We start from the raw sequence: 18,969 nt of genomic DNA, 5'->3' as shown, positions 1-18,969 counted from the left end.
TTTACATGTATAAATGATGAACTTAAATGGGAAAATTTTGGTTGTTTGGGTTTTTGGTTTCTTATTGGCTTATTATTGGCCCAGTCTCGCTTTTTTATCAGGTTTGATCCACTTTCGATTTCAATCGGAGCATTCCATTGATCCAGTTTGATTTTAGTTTCTATCGGTTCTCTAAAACTCCAAATCAAAATCAAACCAATAAAAATTCAGTTCAATTTGATTCGAGCTGAATCAGCCAGTTTTGATCAATTGGCTCGGGAATTTTGACACCCTTCCGTGTGTAATAGATTTGACCCGACCCGAATCCAACCATTGACATGTTAGCATATTCTAGTTAACTGTAATATTACTCACACAAGTAGGCCTTAATTAACCAAATGAATCCAATAATAGAAGGAGCGACGGACTGCAAAATGCAAATGTTGGGTCCACGTTGCTCTTTTACCAAAAATAGAAAATAAAACATGCACGTTGCCTGTGCAAATTTAAAAGTATGGAATCCCAAAAAAAAATCGAGGAGAAGAAACGCCTTCGCCAGATAAACCCAATAAGAGTATAAAAGTTACCCAAAAAAAAAATAAGAGTATATAATTTTTGAAAAGTATTTTTTTGTTTTGGAGTGTGGCCCACACAAGTATTCTCATGTCTATCTCTCCCCTCCTCAAAATTAGGGGGGCATGGTGTCTTTTCATATGGGGAGGAGAGAGATAGAAAAACTCTCATGAGTGTTGGTGTTGGGCCGTAGGCCACATTTCCGAACAGAGTTCTTTTTTCATTTTTTTTTACAATAACTAATATGAGTAGGGGTGTAAGTTTGGCCCTGAGTCCAAATAGGGTATGGGTTGAGATACTCTGGCCTTGAAGGTGGGTCAGGGTGAATTTTTTTCGTGTACGATTCCCTAGTTTCTCTCACAAGAGAAGGGTGGACCCCACCTAGGTAGACTGTTCGATCACGTGCTCCGGGTGGGTCCCACCCCCCTCTTGTGAGAGGAACTAGGGAACCGCACCGGTCAGGAACCGTAGACGATAACGACTTGGTCAGGGTTGAGAATTTATGGCTCTGAGCCAGGGCCGGGCCGGGTTAGGGTTGAGGCCTTAGGTTGATTCCGATTCTGCCCAACCCGACCTTGTCTTCTTCTTCCCATTTTTTTTCCTATTTCTTCTTTTTTTTATGATATTTTTTTTCTTATTCTTTCTCATCCTCTTCTTTCTTCTTTCTTCTTTCTTTCTTCTTCTTCTTCTAGGGCCACCCCGATTTTGAGATGTTAGAACAACAATCAGATCAGAAATTTCTTCTTCTTTCTTTCTTTCTTCTTCTTCTCCCTCTCCCCCCCCCCCCCCCATGGTCAGGGTTAGTCCTGCCGACCCTGAGAGCAGGTTAGGGTTAAATTTTTCTGGAGTCAGGACCAGGCCGGGCCTAAGACCCAGATAAGGGACTTAGGATTGGATAGGGGTTTTAAAAGGCTCAACCCGACCCTGTTACAGCCCTAAATAGGAGTATAAGACTCGGGGTTTTAAGTGTTTAGCTCGGTGCCCTTGTGGTCACCACCAATACTAATATGCATTGTGCGATACAGATCCACTAGTATCATGTTGGTTTTGGCACCAATAATACTGATACATATTGGCCGATATTGCTAATATAATATCGATACCTAAATCCATGTATTAGTCGATCATACCTTGATTCGGCTCCCATTGATTTTGTTCTGTATTGTTTTCAAAGTCCTGTTTTACTGTAGAAAATTTGATTTTCTTTTAAATTCTTTTACCCTTAAACCATATCGATCCTTCGACATGGGATCACTCCGCAATCGATATTACTATCGGTAGATTCTGATATGAATTCTCTCTAATTCAGGCAATCCGATCCCGATTCCTCAAACCATGGTCGTATCCTTCACTTTATGCTCTATAGAAACTTAACTAACTGAAATAGTTGGCTTATTGGGCAAGAATTCCCTAATCTTGAATCTCCAAGCATTATGTTGGTTCATGTTCTCTTGAATCTACAAGCATTTTGTTAATCCTCTGTCATCTATAGAACACATGGCAACAAAATAACTTATCTGTAGAGGACGAGGGTTCGAGATCATTAAATGAGATGTAGAACTGAAATTTTTCACTAGTCATCTATTTCATTTTTTGGGGGTTGTTTGGATAAAATCCCAAAATAGAAACAAACAATGTTTGTGTTTTGCTTTTTGGGGGGGGGGGGGTTTTAAACATAAATATGAATCCAAACATGTTGTCACACTTAGAAATGTAAATGGATCAAATGTGAATTAGATGTGATTAAATTGGATATTCCCTGATTAGATATAGATATCTCTAATCTCTAAATGAATATGGATGCGAAAGGCACACCCTTATACCTAACATTTTGTATCAAAATCGACACCACACCATGGGTTTGAGTCACGAAAAGAATTACTTAGGAGAGGACTACCTAGAATAAAGTGAAAATCGTCAATAAAGAGTTACCCCAAATAGAAATCTTGTGGCTGGTCTAGTGTCTGGATTTTTTGGAGTGCTTTGGCTTTGTAGATGATGTCTTTGGCCTTAGCCATGGCCTCCTTTTTGTCTACAAAGAAATCGAAGTCCCCCTTTTTTTTTTTTTTTTTTTTTTAATAGGTACCTATTCTAAGGGGAGGGAATAAGGAAAATGAGAACTAAGATTATTAAACCCAAGACCACCTAGTAGGCTTTTATGCTCCGCACTAACACAAACATTACGTAAGAAAAAGGAAAAAAAAATTACAAGCAAAAGAGAATATATCTTCATAAAAAATAAATCCAATCAGACGGTGGCTAACTGATGGTAGTCAAAGACCTTTTGTACCGTCAACGGTTGTTCCTTACAAGCAGCGAGCGGTGAACCACAGAGGCAGTTGTTATGGTAGAAAGAGTAGGAATCGAAGTTCTGAACCTTCCCACCTTGAGGTATTTTCCCACACAACCGATTATAACTCACATTCAAGTACTGCAAATCCAATCCCGTTATTGCCTCTGGTGGTATACTCCCATAGATCTTGTTGTGTGAAATGTCCAAATACTGCAAGGTCGTGTCAAATTCCACATTCGATAGATTAAAGGCAAACATGTTCCTCGACAGATCAATCTTCTGAGTAGACCTAGTTGAATTGAACAACATGGAAGCGTCACCTTCAAGCTTGTTCCGAGATAAATCGATCGTGACGAAACTTACGTTTCCTAACTCATCGGGGATCTCACCGGAGAGATTGTTGTGAGAAAGGTAGAGGGACATAGACTGTTTGAATTTCCTGAAAGATCTGGGGATTGGTCCGGTGAGCTTGTTACGGTCGAGGTGTAGAACTTCTAATCTGTGGAGGTCGTGGAGGGAGGAAGGGATGGAATCTGTGAACTGGTTGTAGTTGAGCTCCAGGAATTGGAGGTTGGTGAGTTTGCCTAGGAAAGAAGGGATTGGACCAGAGAGGTTGTTCCAGCTGAGTCGGAGCGTGATGAGATACTTGAGCTTTGTAATGGTGTCAGGGATGTTTCCGGTGAGATTGGGGATGTGTTGGAAGACGAGGGTTTTGAGGTATCGAAGATCGCCCACCTCGGAAGGGATTTCACCGGAAATGTTGGCATGGTAGATGGTGAGCTGGACGATGCGGTCATTGGTGGAGTCGCACTCGACGTTGTTCCACTTGCAGCAATCGGTGTCGGGGATCCAAGAAGCCAAGTGGTATGGGTTTTGAAATGCTGCTTTGATATGCATCAGTGCTTTGTAGTCGTGTTTGTTGCAGCGAACATCTGATGATGCCCAAGATCGAGAAGAAGAAGGTGTTGGGAGAAAGGACAGGCTCAGGAAGAGAGTCAACAGGAAGGAGAGAAGAGTGGAAGGACGACTGGCATCCATGGTATGGTGTGGTACTGTGGTGTGGTGTCCTCTTGGTTGGTTGGTTGGTTGGGGTTGTGACTTTCATGTGACCTTATTATGAAGTTAATACTTTTTACAGATTAAGGAGGATCATGGGGAGATAATTTAGATTTCCGAGATAGATAGTGGGACTCCACTCATCCGGGAATCTATTAGGAGTTGGACTGACGTTCACGTACGAGATGGAATCCGCTCCATATGGGTTCGACAGAGTGGAATCCGTTCAAGCACATTGATTAGTATTTTTTGCACTTTTTTTTTTTTTTTTTTTTTTGGGAAATTATCGGCAAGTTACTTGGTCAACGATTAAGCTTCTTTATTTTTATCAAAAGTCTGAATCAGTCAATCCGATCCGATCCAATATCCAAAACTTCGACCCAGTTAAAATCAGAACAATGGCATGGGTGCAAGTTTGGCCCGGCAAGCCCAAGCCTGCCCTGGACCAAGGTTGAGATTTCTAGGTCCGGGGCTAAGGGTGCCAAGCGCAATTTGGTCTGGTTTTAGGCGGACTGAATTAATTTTGATTTGTTACTTGGCCAACCCGAATCCAATCTGTTAAGGAAGTTTTGGTTTCAGTCCAATTTAATCTGGTTCTTACCTCTCTTTTTATTTTTTATTTTATTTTATATCAAATTGTAATCAGGCAACTATCAGGTTAGTTCTATTCCGATTTCGGTTTTACATGGGACATTTTATGGTTTTTTTGGGTTTTCGGCTTTTTATTGGGTTACTATCGGTCTAATCACAGTTTTTAACCAAGAATGGTCCGTTTTTTGGTTTTGGTCAATCCAGTTTGGTTTTGATATGGACCAGTTCCATAAAGCCTCAACTGAAAACCAAACCCTTGTCCAAATTTGTTTTCATCTCCACCGGTTCCATTAAACCTCAATTAGAAACCAATCCGCTAAGGGTTCAGTCTGGTTGGGCAACAGGGACGGTGTCGTGGAGAAAGGCGCTTCGCCATAAAGATTTTATCCTCACAAACTCTCAATGGCATCTAGGAAAGGGAGATGTCTTATTTTGGCTAGACAACTGGTCAGGGTGGGGTGCACTAATGGACTTTGTTGATGGAGCTTTACACCTGGACCTGACGATCCGTGTTAAAGAAATGCTATTCAGAGATGGGACCTGGAATATGGAGATTTTGAATAAAATAGATTCAGCCATGGTGCGCAATGGAATTTTGGCTGGAAATTTTTCACTGTCGAACCAGGAAGATTGTTTAATATGGAAACCAGCAAGTGATGGGAAGCTCACCACACATTCCCATTGGAATGAGCTAAGGCAGACCGAAACAGAAAGGCCATTTGCAAAGTGGTGTTGGAACAGTTCGGTTCCCCCAAAGGTAGGGTTCTCATCTTGGCAGGTGATGAGTGGAGGGGTGCCCACCGATGATGCAATTCAGAAGATGGGGGTGCCCTTAGCCTCAAGATGCATGTGCTGTGGTCACCCAAGCATAGAAACTGCGTCTCATGTGCTGCTTAATGGGGGAACTGCGAGGAAGGTATGGGAATTTTTTTCACAGCTTTGTGAGGTTGAACTGATACCGTTGCAGGACGTGCGAAGTCGCATTGCATTTTGGCACAGCAACGCGAGCTCTTCTAACCTCTATGGGAGGATCATTGGTGTGTTTCCATCTTTTATACTATGGGAGCTGTGGTAAGAGAGAAACAATCGTAAACATGGAGAGAAAGGGCGCTCGGCCAGCTGCATTGTGAGGGTCATAAGGAGGTGGATTTCTGAACTACCCCTGTCGTTTTCTTTTGGCAGCTCTCCTTCTTTCAAAGAAAAGTTAACACTGCAGTTCTTTGGCATTTCTCATCGGCCTAAAGCTTGGAAAGCGCCTATTCTGGTCTACTGGAGCCCCCCCTTTTCGTCAGTCAACCTCAACGTGGATGGGGCCTGCAAGGGCAACCCTGGTTTAGGAGGGGGAGGAGGAGTGATTAGAAATGGGGAAGGAGAGGTGATTGCTGCCTTTTCCAACTATTATGGAGACTGCACCAACACTATTGCGGAGTTGAGGGCGTTGCGAGATGGCTTAAAGCTTTGTGAGAGCCTTGGCTTCAAGGAATTCCATACTAACTCAGATTCAAGGACGACTATCTTGAGTATTGCGAAGAAAAGCCATGGAAATTGGAATGGCTGGTATTGGTTTCAAGAAATTTTGGGTTTGATGAAATCCCTGAAACCTATGATCTCTTTTACATTTCGTGAAGGGAATAGGGTTGCTGACTTCCTAGCTAATTTAGCTTGTGAAGGGAAGAGAGATGTGGTGTTTCACGGGGAAGCTCAATTACCCCACATGCACTCTACATAAGATTATTCGTGAGAATGCGATGGGCCTACCGATGATCAGAGTAAGAACGTAGGTTCTAGTAGGATTTTTGTAAGCCGGGTTTTGGGTGCTAGAGAGTGCTTTAATGAGTGATTAAGTTGGTTGGGTTAGGGGTAAGGCGGGTACATCCCCCCCTCTTGTATTCTTGATTATTTTTTCATCTAATAAAATCCTTGGGGCCGGCCTGGGTCCCAGAGAAGTTCGGGCAAAAAAAAAAAAAAAAAAAAGGGTTCAGTCTGGTTGAACCATCATTCTTTTCGGTCCAACTGGTTCGGGCTGCACTTTGACATTCTTACCTAAGGTAGAGCCTGAGCTGAAGCTTAATGATGAGCCTGACTCTGCGTATTCAAATATCAGATAACATATAATGATACATAATGAAGCATACACAGGGTAAAAAAAAATATGGGCTAGCCAGGCCTTGCCTAGCACTGAAATGACACAAATTGGAGCTACCAGAGTCAACCCTAAACAGAACCATTAATGAAGTTCTGGGTTCGGTATGGTTTTTTGTTTTCTATTTCTAATCGGGTTACTATCGAGTTCAGTTTGGTCCGATTTCGATTTTACATGTATACAGAATAAACTCAAATGGAAAAATTTTGGTTTGTTATTGGCTTAGTACCGGTCTGGTCTCGGCTTTTTAACAGGTTTGATCCACTTTCGCTTCTTTTTTTTTTAAGTTATCCACTTTGGACTTCAATCGGAGCATTATGTTGATCCAGTTTGATTTTAGTTTCTACCAGTTCTATAAAACTCCAAATCGAAACCAAACCAATAAAAGTTCAATTCAATTTGATTCGAGTTGAATCAATCGGTTTTGATCAATTACACCAGCGCGGGAATTTTGACACCCTTAGCAGTGTGTGATCCATTCGACCCGACCAGAATCCAGGAAGAAACGTCTTCACCAGATAAACCCAGTAAGTGTATAAATTTTTTGGAAAGTAGTTTTCTATTCGGGAGTGTGGCCTACGCAAGTATTCTCATATGTCTATCTCTCTCCTCCTCAAAATTAAGGGGTAGAGATGTCTTTTCATATGGGGAGGAGAGAAATAGATAAACTCCCATGAGTTCTAATGTAGGCCACATTCTCGAACAGAGTTCTTTTTCCTTTATTTTTATTTTATTTAATTTTTTTTTCTTGTTTATGATAACCAATAGGAGTAGAGGAGCAAGTTTGGCCTTGAAGGCCCAAGCCAGACCTAAGCCCAAACAAGGTCTAGGTTGAGACCCCAGCCCTGAGGGCGGGTCAGGGTTGAAAATTTATAGCTCTAAGTTAGGGCTGGGCCGGTTAGGGTTGGAAATCTATGCTCGATGTAGTACTTAGGGTTATTATTGATGTATTATTCTTATTAGAAAATAACTATGTTTGATGATCATAATGTTGCGAGATGCGAATCTTGGAAATAACAAGGGCTGTTTATTGGGCCTATCCAATCAAGCCCAAGCCCAAATTCTGTCACATACAAACCCATGATTGCAAGAATCTGGGTTGCTATGGGCCTGTGTTAAATTTAAAGTTTGGCCCAACTTAAGCCTGGTCCCTTACTATAAATTTAAAGTGTACACTGTACATGCAGTACCACCATTTTTCTTTTTATTGGTCAAGTTTGAAATTAATTGAAGGAGGGTTCCCTCCGATGCCCGAGTGCTGGTTCAGGCGAAGGAGGGGTAGAATTGGAGAAACTTTTTAAGTAAGGGGTATTTAGGACATTTCATAGGGGAGGTACTACATTATCTTGAGATCACTTTGATCTTTTGGGTTCGGTTATAGATAAGTATTTGGACACGTGACACAGTTGGTGGGAGGAGGAAGACGATGATCTTGTGAAGCTCCATATATTCGATTTCACTGTTGTAGTCGTGGGTGTTATGATACGATCTGTTGGAGGCAGAGGTGGAGCCGTACTGCAAATTAAAACCAGTTATCGTATCCATTGTATGGGGTTTTTGGCTTGCTTTGGCTTTATAGATGATGTCTCTGGCCTTAGGTATGGCCTCCTTTTTCTTCTGTGCAAAGAAATTGTGGGAATTCAAATTGATGGAAGTCTTTTGTTTGTTTTTTTTATTTTTATTTTTTATTTTTATTTATAGGAACCTAGGGAGGGAGGGAAGTAAAATGAGAACCATGAGAATTGAACCCAAGATCTCCTAGTAGGCTTTTACACTCCACACTTCTATCAACTACGCTAGGCAATTGTTCTCAAAATTGATCAAATTCTCGTTTCCTTTTTTTCCATTACATTCTTTAATTAGAAAAAGATATACAAATTTGGATAATTCCTATTTAGTTATCTAAGTATCTCCATTACTAACCACTACTCCCTAACTACTTAGCCATGTCACTAAGCCACATAAAATAATTCTAAAAACTCTCAACCCCATAACTACTCTCCTTATTACATTTTTATGCACCTATTCACACAAACATTACACAAGAAAAAGAAGGAGGACAAAAAAAATAAATAAATCCTATCCTATCCAATCAAACGGTGGTTAACCGATGGTAGTCAAACACCTTTTGGGTTTGTACCATCGATGACGACGGCTGTTCCTTACAAGTCGGGAGCGGTGAACCACAGAGGTAGTTGTTATGGTAGAAAGAGTAGGGATCGAAGTTCTGAAGTTTGCCACCTTGAGGGATTTTCCCCCACAACTGATTATGACTCACATTCAAGTACTTCAAATAATCCAATCCCGTTATCGCCTCTGGTATAATCCCATAGATATTGTTGTGTGAAATGTCCAAATACTGCAAGCTCGTGGCGAATTCCAGCTTGGATAGATTAAAGGCAAACATGTTCCTCGACAGATCAATCTTCTGAGTAGGCTTAGTTGAATTGAACAACATCGAAGCGTCACCTTCAAGGTTGTTCCGAGATAAATCGATGGTGATGAAACTTACCCTTACTAACTTATCGAGGATCTCACCGGAGAGATTGTTGTGAGAGAGGTAGAGGGATATAGACTGTTTGAATTTCCTGAAAGATCTAGGGATTGTTCCGGTGAGCTTATTATGGTCGAGGTGGAGAACTTCTAATCTGTGGAGGGCGTGGAGGTGGGAAGGGATGGAACCTGTGAACTGGTTGTTGTTGAGCTCCAGGAATTGGAGGTTGGGGAGTTTGCCTAGGAAAGAAGGGATTGGACCACAGAGTTTGTTCCAGCTGAGTCGGAGTGTGGTGAGAAAGTTGAGTCTTGTAATGTGGGGAGGGATGTTTCCGGTGAGATTGGTGATGTGTTGGAAGACGAGGGTTTTCAGGTATCGAAGGTTGCTCACCTCGTAAGGGATTTGGCCGGAAATGTTGGCTTTGAAGATGGTGAGCTTGACGATTCGGTTATTGGTGGAGTCGCACTCGACGTTGTACCAGTTGCAGCAATCGGTGTTGGGGATCCAAGAAGCCAAGTGGTATGGGTTTTGAAATGCTGCTTTGATATGCATCAGTGCTTTGTAGTCGTGTTTGTTGCAGCGAACATCTGATGTTGCCCAAGATCGAGAAGAAACAGAAGAAGAAGAAGGTGTCGGGAGAAAAGACAGGCTCAGGAAGAGAGTCAAGAGAAACGAGAGAAGGGTGGTAGGACGACTGGCATCCATGGTGTGGTGTGGTGTTGTCTTGGTTGGTTGGTTGGTTGGGGTTGTTTCTTGTGAGCTTATTAATTAAAAAGTTAATTCTTTTTATAGATTAAGGAGGATCATCGGGAGATGATTTGGATTTCCGATCGAGATAGATAGTGGGACTCTCACTCATCCGGGAATCGATTAGGAATTGGGTGAACGAGGAGCGGAGCGTACGACGTGGAATCCACTCCATGTGGGTCCCACAGAATAGATTCCATCTAAACAGCTGTGAGGGCGTCATTCGACTTGGATAATCAAAATTGTCTATTTATTATTAACTAGTCAACGATTAAGCTTCTTTATTTTTATCAAAAGTCTGAATCAGTTAATCCGATTCCATTCAATATCCAAAACCCAACACAATAACCCATCTTCTTCCCCTGTTTTAGGAGGTCGCTGCCCTCGAAACCAGCATTCCCCTTTCTTCTTCCCCTTCTGTAATCTTAATTTCTCCTTTCTGTAATGCTAATCGTTACAGATCCACTTTCAATTTCAAATGAAGCATTCCGTTGATCCAGATTGAATTTAGTTTCTACCAGGTCTATAAAATTTCAAATCAAAACCAAACCAATAAAAGTTCAATTCAATTTGATTCGAGTTGAATCAGCCGGTTTTGATCAATTAGACCAGCTCTGGAATTTGACACCCTTAGCAGTTTGTAACAGATTCGACCGGACCCGAATCCAACAATTGACATGTTACGCTGTTAGCTTCTTGTATTTAACTGTAATAATACTCTGACAAGAAGGCCCTTAATTAACCAAGTGAACCCAATAATAGAAGGAGCGACAGACTGCATATATTGGGTCCACGTTGCTCATTTACCAAAAATAGAAGAAAAAAAACATGCACGTTGCTGTGCAAATGTTTTAAGTATTGAATCGAGGGTTGACCCAAAAAAACCGTATGGAATGGAATGGAAGAAACGCCTCTGCAGATAAACCCAATAGGAGTCTAAATTTTTTGGGAAGTACTTTCTATCCGAGGGAGTATTCTAACATGTCTATTTCTCTATTCAAAATTAAGGGGCACAGGTGTCTTTTCAAATGGGGAGGAGAGAGATAGATAAACTCCCATTAGTACTGATGTAGGCCACATTGAGTTCTTTTTCTTTCTTTCTTTCTTTCTTTTTTTTTTTTGTTTTATGATAATCAATAGGAATACGGGTGCAAGTTTGACCCTCACAGCCCAAGCCCGCCCTGAACCCAAATAGGTTCTGGATTGAGAAACCCTGACCTTGAAGGCGGGTTAGGGTTGGGGATTTATGGCTCTGAGTCTGGGCTAGGTCAAGGTTGAGGCCTTAGGCTGAATCCGACCCGTCCCAACCACTTTTTCTCAAGTCTTGAGAGCTTGGGGGGTTATATGTACTCACTTTTTTTCGGGTAGAAATATATATTCACTTTCGGCAACGCAATGAAATGGGTTCCGAAGACCAACAAAAATAAAAGGAAACCAATCCCTTGTGAAGCGACTGTCCAAAATATTGCTGAGGCTGCAGTTTATTTTGGGAGCGATGAATCAAGATGTGTTAGTGGCCTTTTTAGTGTATGATCTATGATCGATGTAATACTTAGTGTAATTTTTCCGTTTGAGACTCTTTTGAGTTTTGATGATCAGCATAATGTTGCGAGATGCTAGTCTGGGAAATTACTAGGGCTGTTTATTGGACCAATCCAATAAAGCCCAAGCCCAAATCTTGTCACATACAAACCCATGATTGCAAGAATCTGGGTTGCTATGGGCCTGTGTTAAATTTAAAGTTTAGCCCAACCTAAGCCTGGTCCCTTACTATAAATTTAAAGTGGACAGTGTACTGTACCACCATTTTTCTGTTTATTGGTCAAGTTTGAAATTAATTGAAGCAGGAGGGTTCCGAATCGTTATCATCTCCTGTTACAGCACGGTGCTGCAACGCATCATGCGGAGCTGCACAGGCCATGTGGCACAACGGGCCCCACATGGTGCACATGGCCTTTGCAGCTGCCGCACGATGCGTTACAGCACCGTGTTGTAACAGGAGAGGATAAAAATTCAAGGGTTCCCTACTTCCCTCCGTTGCCCAATGCTGGTTCAGGCGAAGGAGGGGTAGAATAAAAGGAAACTTTTTAAATAGGGCGGTATTTAGGACATTTCATAGGGGAGGTGCTACAATATTTTGGGTGGGGGCGTGCAGTTTCGCTTTTATGTTGCCATCATTGGAATCTTTTCCCCTTATTAGTAGAATAAAACAGAAAATGAATTTGAACTTTATACCATTATTGGAAAACCAGGTTTTCTGACTCGACTCATCTTCTAGAAAAACCTGGTGACTTGGTCTTGTCAAACCCGGTCAAGATGAGTTACTTTTTTTAACTTTATAATACAATAAATATTAAAAATTAGTAAAAAAATCATTAAAAATTAAACAGAAAAATATAGGGAAAAAAAATCAAGCAATCACATATCAATGCATTTTGAGTTCAGATTATGGATATACTATTTAATTAACTGCGTTTCTAAATGAACTAGTTTTATAATTTTTTTAAAAACGACTAAACTCGCCGATTTTGTCATGACTCGGGTAAAAAATACCGAGTCTTATTTGACTCAGACCATTTATAACCCAGTCTCGTCATTTTTTACCCTAACCTAGTCTACACCACTCTTGACCAGGTTTTCAAAATTTTGACTCGACTTAGGCGACTCGCCCCAGTCAAAACCTGGTTTTCCAACTATGCTTTATACACATGGAAAATGACGATAAAAATAGCGTAAAATACATGGAAAATGTCTTAATATGAGAAAATACGCATTAAAACCAAATTCATCCCAAATTCACTTTTTTATACTAAAATTACCTTAGAATAGCTTTCGAAAATCATATAAAAACTGAATGTTTAAAATTATTGTATAATAGTCTTATGGGAGAAAGTTCTCTGTCCGGGAGTGTGGCCTATGCCAGCACTTCCATGAGTCTATCTCTCGCCTCTTCATTTAAAAAGACACATCTGCCCCCTAGTTTTGAGAAGGAGACTGATAGACACATTGGAGTGCTGGCATAGGCCACACTCCCGGACAAAAAACTACATCCCTAATCTTATATTGTAAATCTACTCTAAAATCCGAAAAGGTAAAAGGCTGGCACGCTAGCGTTGTGTCCTGCCCCATGGAAAAGTCCCACTGTTCCCTCCTATCTCAACCCCCACCCCCCTCATTGGTTGAGCCACTAGCTCTAAGAAAGCTACTGACGTGCCCAACCTCCTTCCAATGCAAAAATACCATTTTGGTGAAAATTTTTGTTGAAAGCAGAACTGATAAACCATGTACTACTACCGTAGAAGCTGATATTAATATTCTGGTTTCCGGTTAAGAAAATCCTAAATATTTTTACTGGTCTCAATCTAGTCTAATTAAACGCATAAGTCAAATCAAAATCAATAATTATGATTGAATTGGACAAAAAAGAATAGATCCAACGGATTAGCCAATTGGTAACTAAGTTTAAAACTCTCCATCATTTCTCCTTATTATATATAGAATCTCTTTTCCTTTTCCTCTTCTTAAATTCCAATATGGGACTAAAAATGAATACATCCTCTTAAGTCTTTCTCCATCTTTGAAGTAAGAAAGTTTGACTTTCTTTTATCCCTAGCTTATGAGAGGGAACAAAGAATGTGATTGCATAAAAAAAAGCTTGATTTTTTTGGTCCCGTAACCAATTTCATAGCATGGTCATGATAGATAGAGACTGATAAGAAACTGGAATAAAACCAAAACTGAAAAGGACAGGTCCCTAAATTTTAAGTTTTGGTTTTATAAGCTAAGGATATGGTGGCATCTCAAGCTTTTTTTTTGTCTCTCTTTTTGGGATAAGATTGCATCTAAAGCCAACCCAAGAAGAATTGGGTATATACAAGGAATAAACTTTTCAATTTTATTTTTAAGACTCTTAAATCCTAAACAGAGTTGTATGGAATCGGATCAGGTTATTTAACTCGGAATCTATATCCAATGGGTATTCGATCTAGCTAGTGTATGGGCATTAGATTAGGTCAGTCTAGCATGAGATAGGTTAACAGGTTTGACTTAACGCGTTCCATCAGCTCTGGAGCTTTTGGTGTATCGATCAAATACTTAACATTTGGTATCTGAGTCGGATACCACGTCATGGGTTAGAGTTACGGAAAAAGGCTACTTAGGAGAAGGCTACTTGAAGTAAAATGAGAGCCATCAAGAAAGGTCTACTGCAACCAGAAAGAACGACTGCGGAAGCATGGTGGTGGGGTTCGATTAGTACGTGTATCGGTTTTTGGTGTATCGATCATATTGCATGGACAGGTTGTGAGAAGACAGAGAAATTTATATAAACTTTGTCGTAATTAAAATTAATCAAAGTCGATCACTTTTTGTATAGATACCTATACCTATTTTAAGGGGAGGGAAGGAAGATGAGAACCAAGCCTCCCAAGACCTCCTGGTAGGGCTCCATACTTCTATCAACTGTGCTAGGCAATTGTTCTAAAATTGATCAAAGTCTCGTTCCCTTTTAAAGATACAAATTTGGATAAAGTACTACTACTTAGGTATCTATCTCCTTACTAATGGCGACTCCCTAACTACCCTATATGGATTTTTTTATCCTCTCAATTACATTGCCCGTAGTTGACATCAAGTACATCTAACAGAGGAAGCAGAAATGACTATCCTACTGCCCGAAGTGGGGTCCACATGAGGTCCACCTCCCTCTATTAGATGTACTTGACGTCAAGTACGGGGTAATGTAAAATATAACTACTAAGCCATATAAAATAGTTTTAAAAATTCTTAACACAAACATTAGAAGCAAAAGAGAAGACTTCATAATAAGGCATCCCATCCGTTTAGAAATAATTATATGATCATCAACCAAAATCCCTTATTAATTTGTTTCCACAAACTTACTCCCATGCACCGCACTTATGAATACATTAATACTTAGGTAGTTGACGTCAAGTACATCTAATAGAGAGAGGTGAACCTCACATGGACCCTACCTCGGGCAATAGGATAGTCATTTCTACCTCCTTTGTTAGATGTACTCGATGTCAAGTACGGACAGTGTAATACCTAACTACGTAAAATATAACTACTAAGCCATATAAAAGAGTTCTAAAACTTCTCAACACATTAGAAGCAAAATAGAAGACTTCATAATAAGGCATCCCATCCGTTTGGAAATAATTATATGATCATCAACCAAAATTCTTTATTAATCTGTTTCCACAAACTTACTCTCGTGCACCGCACGTATGGATACATTAATACTTGTTCGTGTTCCCTTATTTACGAATACCAAAATACCAAATGAAACTGTAAGTTTCTTTTGTGCTGTAGCCTGTCGACGGTTGTTCAATTCCTTACTTACAAGCAGCGAGCGGTGAACCACAGAGGCACTTGTTATGGTAGAAAGAGTAGGAATCGAAGTTCTGAACCTTCCCACCTTGAGGGATCTTCCCACACAACCGATTATAACTCACATTCAAGTACTGTAAATCCAATCCCGTTATAGCCTCCGGAATGCTCCCATAGATCTTGTTGTGTGAAATGTCCAAATACTGCAAGTTTGTGGCGAATTTCACATTCGATAGATTAAATGCGAACATGTTCCTCGACAGATCAATCGTCTGAATCGATCCATTTGATTTGAACAACATCGAAGCGTCACCTTGAAGCTTGTTCCGACCTAAATCGATCGTGACGAAATCCACTTTCCCTAACGATTTGGGGATCTCACCGGAGAGATTGTTGTGAGAGAGGTAGAGGTATATAGACTGTTTGAAATTCCCGAACGATTCCGGGATTGTTCCGGTGAGCTTGTTGCGATCGAGGCGGAGACCTGTTAATTTGGGGAGGGAAGAGAGGGAGGAAGGAATGGAACCTGTGAACTGATTGTAGTTGAGCTCGAGGAAATCTAGGTTGGTGAGTTTGCTTAAGAAAGAAGGGATTTGACCAGAGAGGTTAGTCCAACTGAGTCGGAGCATGGTGAGATACTTGAGTTTTGTAATGGTGGAAGGGATGTTTCCGGTGAGATTAGTGATGTGTCGGAAGACAAGGGTATTGAGGTATGGGAGATCGCCGACTTCGGAAGGGATTTGGCCGGAAATGTTGGCTTGGAAGATGGTGAGCTGGACGATACGGTTAGTGGTGGAGTCACACTCAACGACGTACCAATCGCAGCAATCGGTGTTGGGGACCCATGAAGCCAAGTGGTATGGGTTGTGAAGTGCTGCTTTGATCTTCATCAGTGCTGTGTAGTCGTGTTTGTTGCAGCGAACAGATTTTGCCAAAGATCGAGAAGAAAAAGACGTTGGGAGAAAGGAGAGGAGGAAGAGAGTGAAGAGGAAGGAGAGAAGGGTGGTAGGACTGGCTTCCATGGTGTTCTCTTCTCTTCTCTTCGTGTGAAACCGATCTGATCTGATCTGATCTGTGTGAGCTTATGAACTTAAAACACTTTATAGAATTCTAAGGTTGGGAAAATAGTGGACCCGACTTATCCGGATGGGATCGATTAGTGTTGTCGGCTTACAGAGATTATAATAATGTTTAGTGATAGAGAGGAATATGGCAGTTCGCCACGTTACTTGGATAATCAAAATCGTCTATGTTGAATAGTCAACTATTTGTGCTTCTTTACTTTCATCAAAAGTCTGAAACTGCCAATCCAATCCGATCCGATCCAGTTAAAATCAGATCAATGGCATTTTGGTCCAGTTTGGTCCAGGGGCTAAAGGTGTCAAGCACAGTTTCGGTCGGTTTTTAGTTGGACTGAATTAGTTTTGATATGTTACTGTGCCAACCCAAATCCAAATTGTTAACGAAGTTCACGTTTCAATCAGATTTAATCTGTATCTGTTCCGATTTTGGTTTTATATGTATACATACAGAAATCAATGGGACATTATCTGGGTTTTTGGTTTCTTATCGGGTTACTATCGGTTTTGGCACAGTATTTTTTTCTACCAAGTTCAGTCTGCTTTTTTGGTTTTGGTTGGTCCAGTTTGGTTTTGTTTATATTAGTACCATAAAACATCAACTGGAAACCAAACCACTAAAGGTTCGGTCTGGCTGAACCATCATTATTGTCGGTCCAACTGGTTCGGGCTGCACTTTGACACGCTTACCCAAGGTAGGGCCTGAGCTGAAGCTTCATGATGAACCTAACCCTGTATTCAAATATATATAACGTATAATTAAACATAATGAAGCTACTACGCATATGGTTAAAAAAATTGGGACAGTCAGGCCTTGCCTAGCACTGAAATGAAATGACAAAAATTGGAGCTACCAGGGTCAAGCAGGGCTGACCCGGCTGCCCTCTGCCCAATCAGGTCAATAATGATCAGGATAGGCTAGGTTCGGGTTGCAATATCTCAGCTTGGGCCTGGGTTCAGCTATGGGGGCCTAGGGTTGGGCTGGTGTTTTAAAAAACCTGGCCCAGCCCAGCATCGGTTGCACCTCTGGACCTGTACTAACACTTGTTTAGTTGTTTTTTTTTTTTTTTAATGGCAACGAAGGGTGTTAATTGGGCGGTTCAAACCGATTTCTGGTCAGACTGAATCAGTTTTCAGTCTGTTACTGGACCAACCCTAAACCAAACCATTAATGAAGTTTTCTCGGTAGGGTTTCTTATCGGTTTTTTATTTTCTATTTGTAAAAGGGCTGCTGTCGAGTTCAGGTTGGTCTGATTTCGATTTTACATGTATGTGAACTCAAATGGGAAAATTTTGGCCTTTTGGGTTTTCGGTTTCTTATTGCCTTATCATTGGCCCGGCCCCAACTCTTTATCAGGTTTGATCCACTTTCGATTTCAGTCGGTGCATTCTTTTGATCCAATTTAATTTTAGTTTCTACCGGTTCTGTAAAACTTCAAACCGATAAGAGTTGAATTCGATTTAATTTGAGTTGAGTCAGTCGATTTTGATCAATTAGACTGGATCGGGTTGAATTTTGACACCCTTAGCGGTTAGTAGTGTGTACTGGATTTGACCCCACCCGAATCCCACCATTGCCATGTTGGCATTTTAATTAAGAGTGTAATAATACTCTTGACAAGAAAGCCCCTTCACCAAATGAACCCAATAATCGGACTCTAATAGGAGGAAGGAGTGAGTGACTGACAGACTGCATATGTGATATGTTGGGTCATCACCATGCACGTTGCTGCTTTACCAAAAAAAGACCCATAAAAACGAAAAAAAAAACCATGCAAGTTGCTCTGCAAAAGGTTTAAATACCGGAATCGAGGGCAAGAAACGCCTTCGCTAGATAAACCCAATAAAACCGGGCAATCTGAAAACCAAATTTTCAAACCATTGTTGTATTCTGATACAAATAGCCTGATTCGGGCAATAAGATACCAATTCCTCAAACCATGGTTGTATTCATCACTTTTTTTTGGTAAATCAATTTTTCATCTATTTCATTTTGGGTTTGTTAATGCTGAAAGGACAACTAAAAAATGTTGGTCACACTTAGACTTGTAAATATTGTTTTTTTTTTTTTGTGGGAGGGGGCAGGGGGACGGGTGTTATAAATAGGGATGTAAATGAATAGTCAAAATCCGTTTTTGTATCCGTTTAGCATTATCCGAATCTATCTGAAAACTAAACAGATACTGATATGGATAGGCTATAGCTATTTGAAAAACAATATTTATATGTAACAGATAAAATATCTGATCCGTATCTGTGTCCGTATCCGTTTAACACTATCCGAATCCATCCGATAGCTAATCGAATACAAATGTGAATATAGCACTATCCGAGCCAAATCCAATCCAATCTTTTTCCTTATACATACATAAATATGAATCTAAACATATTTGTCACACTTAAAAATATAAATAGATCAAATATGAATTAGATGTGATCAAATTCGGATATTCCATGATCAGATATGGATATCTCTGGATGCGAAAGACACATATGGATATTTAATATCATTCTTCTAGTTTGTCCATAGGTAGGCCCCGGCCATGTGATTTATTCAACTCTTGCACTCGCCTACACGTCTAAACCCCCTCCTCCTAAACATATCATATCGACCCAACTCCCTCCAACTACACCTGAATTTCCTCTCTCCTGACTTTCATAA

The 18,969-nt window shown here is 40.6% G+C and overlaps 2 protein-coding genes across 2 annotated transcripts; both read right to left on the bottom strand.

Moving 5' to 3' along the window:
• Positions 1-2,800: 2,800 nt before the first annotated feature.
• On the bottom strand, positions 2,801-3,883 carry LOC122643826 (polygalacturonase inhibitor-like). The gene has a single exon (XM_043837402.1). It carries the CDS (start codon positions 3,881-3,883, stop codon positions 2,801-2,803), a length of 1,083 nt encoding a protein of 360 aa, XP_043693337.1.
• Positions 3,884-15,199: 11,316 nt separating this feature from the next.
• On the bottom strand, positions 15,200-16,250 carry LOC122642107 (polygalacturonase inhibitor 1-like). The gene has a single exon (XM_043835524.1). It carries the CDS (start codon positions 16,248-16,250, stop codon positions 15,234-15,236), a length of 1,017 nt encoding a protein of 338 aa, XP_043691459.1. The 3' UTR covers positions 15,200-15,233.
• Positions 16,251-18,969: the final 2,719 nt, after the last annotated feature.

This window comes from Telopea speciosissima, chromosome 10 (genome assembly GCF_018873765.1).
Source record: "Telopea speciosissima isolate NSW1024214 ecotype Mountain lineage chromosome 10, Tspe_v1, whole genome shotgun sequence".
Classification (NCBI taxonomy): Eukaryota; Viridiplantae; Streptophyta; class Magnoliopsida; order Proteales; family Proteaceae; genus Telopea; species Telopea speciosissima.
The sequence above is the reverse complement of the archived record's forward strand: the minus strand, read 5'-3'. Positions and strand labels throughout refer to the sequence as shown.

Coding starts and splice junctions, on each gene's coding strand:
- LOC122643826 (XM_043837402.1), bottom strand. CDS start 3,883: ATGGATGCCAGTCGTCCTTCCACTCTTCTCTCCTTCCTGTTGACTCTC.
- LOC122642107 (XM_043835524.1), bottom strand. CDS start 16,250: ATGGAAGCCAGTCCTACCACCCTTCTCTCCTTCCTCTTCACTCTCTTC.